Here is a 6,000-nt window from a genome sequence, read left to right on the forward strand (position 1 = left end):
AAAAGAGCAAGTCAAAACTTAAAAAAAAACACACAAGTCTTCCATTAAGGGATTTTTGGGTTTTTGTGACAGCCTTGTATGAAAATAATTCACTCACCAATAAACTGAGCCAGAGGCCTCAAGGTAGCCATTGGCAGCCTTTGGGAAGTTAATTCATTCCAGTTGACTTGGCTATGAAGCTGGAGCTGCCTCAGGAACAGGAGAGACCTCTGCAGTAGAAATCCACAGCGGCACCATCTACAATAGCGGGAGTGTGGATGTAGCCCTGCAGACACCAGGGTCTGATTGAATGCACACCAGCCCAACCTGGTCTGGGCTTTACTTTTCGGTAAAGGTAAGTGGGGGTATCTCCAAAAAGAGTCTGGTGAGGTCTTGGGCTAGAGGTTAGGAAGCCAGGTGGAGAAGAGGGTTTGGAGCTCAGAGCCATCTGCCTATCATCAGGAGCAAGCACCCTGATGTCCACCCCTGGGCCACGAAACTTAACACTTCTTCCCTTCAGACACAAAAGAGTAAAGTCCCTCTAGACAGACTTCTTTACATCTGATTTGTCTAGAAAGCATGCAAACATTCTATATGTCATTCTAAAATTGAGTTAAATAGAAGTGGTGGTTCCTATAAGTCTATGCAAAGTTCAACACCGCAATAACGGGCAATTTCAAGTCACTTTGGTTCTTGTTTGGTTGGTTTTGAGACAAGTTCTCACTCTGTAGCCCAAGCTGGCTTCAAATTTGCCATTCTCCTGCCCCAGCTTGCCAAGAGCTGAAACTACAGGTGTACGTCTGACAAGGCAACCGACTGACTGCGTACTGATGGATTATGCCCTACGGACAGAAAATTACCTAAAAACCATGGACCATGTGAAGAAGTTGAACCCCTCACATAAACACTTGTAGGATGGAAGTAACCTCAGGCATGTGGAAAACAGCTAGCTGCCAGATGACCTGCATGTTCTACTCCTAGAGACCCAAAATAATGAAAACACCTGTGCACACAAAACTGGAAAAAGAATTCCACAACAACATTACCAGCCAAGAAACACCCTACACAGCTGTCAGCTGTGAAGGGAGAGACATGGCAGGGCCCTCTGCACAGTGAGGAGACACAGCTGGAGGAGGGCACCGAGTGTCACTCTAGCTACAGTGTCGATGACCCTTGGAAACACTGCTCAGGAAAAGAGGAGGGTCATGGAAGGGCCTGCACGGTATGACTTAGTCTCAATGTCCACAGTCAGAAGATCAAAGATGCCAAAAGCAGATCTGAGGTTACCAGTGGCTAGGGAGTAGGCAGCTTAGGAGCTTTGGCCACAGTGGCTTCTACAGTCCCGTCCCACAGTGTGTAGAGGAGCAAAGAGCCATGCGGTGAGCGGGAGAGCCTCGGGGTTTAGGACAGACACAAGATCCTGACCAGCTCTTCCCACAGGCTTCCAGGGAGCGTGGTGACCATCTGCTGCACAGGAAGGGATGAGGGATGGGAAGGAGCATCTGCCCATGGCCCTGAAGCTTTTGCCCCCTGGTATGCGAATACCCTCCTCCTACATCTGTGCCCTGCCTTGTCCTTTGCCTTGTCTCAACCTGTACACACCCAACTGTGTTGGATTCCAGGACCTCTGAGTGGAGACCCTCTCCTACCCTCCCTCCCTTGTCCAGGTAGGTCTCCAACAGGCAGAGTTCTAAAGACATCACAACAATGTATGAACCACTCAGTCTGGGCTGGCTTCTTTGCCCCTCCTACCCCCAACATAAAGACAAAATAAACCATGCAATCAACATCAGTGATGCTTGTCAAAAGCTGCTATGGACAGAACACTCAGGTGAGAGGCAAAGACAGAGGCCTCCGTTCTAAAGAAACGTGTCTACTCTAGACCCTACCATGACATCACCAGACCACAGCAGGGAGGGGTCTTCTAAGGAGGGAAGAGCCACAAGGAACAGAGGGAGTACAGAGGTGAGGAAGGCCAGGGGTCTTGGGATACTGCCCAAGAATTTGCCCAAGGGTAGCCTCAAGAGTTCAGCACGGCTTTGTCCACAGTCAGGGTTTCTGGGAATCTCTTTCCAGCTGTGTAAGCCCAGCAGGTATGGCGGTGAAGAAAGGTCAGCAGGCTGTGTGCCTAGTTCCAACTACACCCATTAACCATGGGCTACACCAGGGTTAGAATGAGATACCAAGATGAAAGGGGGAGAGCCTGTGCCAACATTACCTGAAAGATACCCCTGGAGATCACTGGTAAGTGTTTAACTTAGTGTAGGATGGGAACCTCCAGGGGCCGGTCCATACCTCATCCTTTCAGACATCAAGGCCTTGGGACCAGAACCTGTTGATGGCCAAGAAACCCCACGATGAAGCATCTCAGTGCTTTAAGAATTGGCCAGGACATGTTCTGAATGCAAGAGGATAATAAGTCTGGTCCCTAGAACAGAATCAGCACTTACCTGGAGTCTGACATGTGCTGGGGTTCTGTCTGGGCCATGTCTTCTCTTGCACTGTCACCCAAGGCCACAGAGGACTTCTCAGGGTCCTGATTTCTGGTCTCTGGCTCTGACAGACCTTTGACCTCACCCTCTCCTTGCAACCTGCTTGCTGTGTCCACCTGAGGCCCTGAGGTGTGTGCCAGGCACTTGTTGGAAGCAGGGGCTTTGGGCTCCTGCCCACTGGAGGCATCTTCTGCAGGCAAGGTGACATTGGAGGAAGGCCAGACTTCATCTAGTCTCTCAGGCTCTTTGTCCCCAGCCTTGGCTAAGCTTACAGAAGGGTTAGAGGCACTAATGATGCTCCCTGGACCACATTTCTCCCGCAGGCGCTCCACTGCATCCTCCCTGCTGTCCCCACAGCTCCCACAGCACACACAGGAGTGGAGGAGGCAGTTGGTGGCTGCAGTGCCAACTTTGTGTGAATTGTCCGCTGTCCCCTCTGCCCTGGGCTCCAATGGGGTAACACCGTGGCCTGTGGTTTCTTGAGTTGCCACGGCTGAGTCCGAGGAGGTGGGAGACTTGGGATTGAAGATGACTGTGGCCGAGAGTTTCATGCCCCCGGTCCGATGTGCAATCATCTCGGCGGTCTCAGCATCGTCTACACTCACCTCCCAGCCGTCCAGGTACAGCTGTGAGTCCAGGCAGCTGCAGGAAGTGGAGCCCACAAGGCTGGCCAGCTTTATTTTGTCGTCCTCAATGTTGTTGTTGCTCCGGTCTTCCTCCTTCACCAAGGAAGGTGCACCCACCCCCACCTCTCCGCTCTGGCTGTCCTGTCCTCTCTGTTGAGCGCTGCCCTCCCCGTTACCTGTCAGCTCAAATGTTCCCCCGGGGGATTCCGACCTGGCAGGAGACTCTGTCACCTCCACATCATCCATAAAGAATACCCTTTCCTCCTCGTCACTGCCCGATTTCAGCCGGGCTCTGGCTGGAGAGGCTTCCCCTCGGGGGCTGGCCTCTGGGCCTGGCCTATGTGCTGGAGACTGGGAGGCACTGGGCGGGGAAAGCAAAGATGACATCTCATCTCCAGCTCTGTGGACCATGCGACTAAGTTCCTCCAACTCCTGATCATCATACTGCATTGAGCAAGCCAGTTCTGCCTCTGGGTTGCTGGCACTGGCTGAAAGTGGCTCCTCAGGGGGAAGGGAGGCAGAAAAGGTTGGTGCCAGGGCACTGGGTGCCTGGGCATCTGCCCGGATGGGGAGCTCCACATCCTGAGAAACACAGAGGCTCCGCTCCAGTGTGTGCAGCTCTTCCTCAGTCAGCGCCTGCAGCAGATCCCTGCAGGTCAAGACAGAAACCAGGCTGAGGGTCTCAAATGTCACAGTAGCCTCTGCCAACTGCAGAGGCGATCCCCCAAAGCTGACACCCACACTGAAGAGTTGGGCAGCAAGCACTTGTGCGTGGCACGCACTGTGCCCTCCACTTCAAAAGGAAACTCTCTTCTTCCTCATAGGGGTGGAAGTGCAAGTAGCTATAATTATATTTGTAAATTATATTTTAAAATGAGATTCTGGAACCTCTCACTGGGAATGCTAAAGCCCTCACTGGCCAGAAACATAGCTCAGTGGTGAGCATCTGTCTACCATGCATGAGACTTTGATCATAGGAATATTGTGACTGTATTAATAAAAGCTTTTCATTTTGTTTTTAGCTTTTTTGGAGACAGGATTTCTCTGTGTAACAGTCCTAGTTGTGCTGGAACTAGCTCTTATAGACCTCGCTGGCCTCAAACTCAGAGATCCGCCAGTCTCTGCCTCCTGAGTGCTGTGATTAAAGGCATGCGCCACCACCACCCAGCCAATACAAGCTTTTTTTAAAATTTATTAATTTATTAAAGATTTCTGCCTCCTCCCCGCCACCGCCTCCCATTTCCCTCCCCTTCCCCCAAAAAAGTCCCCCTCCCTCATCAGCTCGAAGAGCAATCAGGGTTCCCTGACCTGTGGGAAGTCCAAGGACCACCCACCTCCATCCAGGTCTAGCAAGGTGAGCATCCAAACTGCCTAGGCTCCCACAAAGCCAGTACAGTAGGATCAAAAACCCATTGCCATTGTTCTTGAGTTCTCAGTAGTCCTCATTGTCCGCTATGTTCAGCAAGTCCGGTTTTATCCCATGCTTTTTCAGACCCAGGCCAGCTGGCCTTAGTGGGTTCCCGATAGAACATCCCCATTGTCTCAGTGTGTGGGTGCACCCCTTGTGGTCCTGAGTTCCTTGCTCGTGCTCTCTCTCCTTCTGCTCCTGATTTGGACCTTGAGATTTCAGTCCGGGAAAGTATGGAATATATACATATTAGAGTACTGCTCAGCAGTAAAAAACAAGGACTTCTTGAATTTTGCATACAAATGGATGGAAATAGAAAACACTATCCTGAGTGAGGTAAGCCAGACCCAAAAAGAGGAACATGGGATGTACTCACTCATATTTGGTTTCTAGCCATAAATAAAGGACAGTGAGCCTATAATTCACGATCCTAGAGAAGCTAAATAAGAAGGTGAATCCAAAGACAAACATATAGGCATCCTCCTGAATATTAACCTTCATCAGGGGATGAAAGGAGACAGAGACCCACATTGGAGCACCGGACTGAAATCTCAAGATCCAATACAAGCTTTTTAAAAAAATTATTTCTTGTTTATGTATATGGGTGCTTTGCCTTCATGTATATCTTTGTACCATGTGTACCTGGTTCCCACGGAAGCCAGAGAGGGCATCAAATCCCCTGAAAATGGAGTTAGAAATGGGTGTGAGCTACCATGTGGGTGCTGGGAACCAAACCCTGGTCCTGTGGAAGGGCAGTCAGTGTTTTTAGCTATGAGAAGCAATCTCTTCAGCACCAATAAAAACTTTAGAGCAGGTTTTCTCGACCTTCCTAATGCTGTGACCCTTTAATACAGTTCCTCATGTTGTGGTGACCCCCAACTATAAAATTATTTTGTTGTTACTTCATAACTATGATTTTGCTACTGTTACGAGTGGCAATGTAAATATCTGATGTGCAGGATATCCTCATGAGACCCTCAAAGAGGTCATGGCCCACAGGTTGAAAACCTCTGCTTTAAAGACTACCATCAACACATGTCTGTTTACCTAGGAACACTCATCTTTAAAAGAAAAAAAAAACAACTATTACTAAGGACCGGCCATATGCCTGCCAGGCTCTGGACACCAGCGGTTTTGCAGGAAGAAGGCAAGCATGGCCTAGCCACCTAGGGTTCTCTCCTAGGTGGCTGAGGCTGGTTTAAGCATCTGTACAAACAACATGCAGTCGACAGTAATGACAACGGCTAGGAAGGGAATACAAGCCAAAGAGAGAGCAGCAGGGCCCCTGGCTGAGTTTGGAATGCTTTCCTCAAGAAGGGGACACTAAAGCTGAGACTTGGACATGCAGCCTTGTTTTGTGACAGTGGCTAGGATGAGTCTAAGGCAGGGCCGACAGATAGACCCACCAATGTGTCTCCCAGATGATCTAAATCCTGTCAAGTCTAAGGCAGGGCCGACAGATACACCCACCAATGTGTCTCCCAGATGATCTAAA

The 6,000-nt window shown here is 50.0% G+C and overlaps 1 protein-coding gene across 1 annotated transcript in view; it reads right to left on the minus strand.

The window, feature by feature from the left end:
• Positions 1–6,000, minus strand: part of Zfyve28 (zinc finger FYVE-type containing 28) — a 94,534-nt gene that overhangs the window by 21,817 nt on the left and 66,717 nt on the right. The window contains exon 8 of the mRNA XM_005365899.3: positions 2,430–3,746. Within this exon, the coding sequence (XP_005365956.1) occupies positions 2,430–3,746 (1,317 nt within the window). The remainder of the gene's footprint in view (positions 1–2,429; positions 3,747–6,000) is intronic.

The sequence above is a fragment of the Microtus ochrogaster genome, unplaced genomic scaffold, assembly GCF_000317375.1.
Source record: "Microtus ochrogaster isolate Prairie Vole_2 unplaced genomic scaffold, MicOch1.0 UNK5, whole genome shotgun sequence".
Lineage (NCBI taxonomy): Eukaryota > Metazoa > Chordata > Mammalia > Rodentia > Cricetidae > Microtus > Microtus ochrogaster.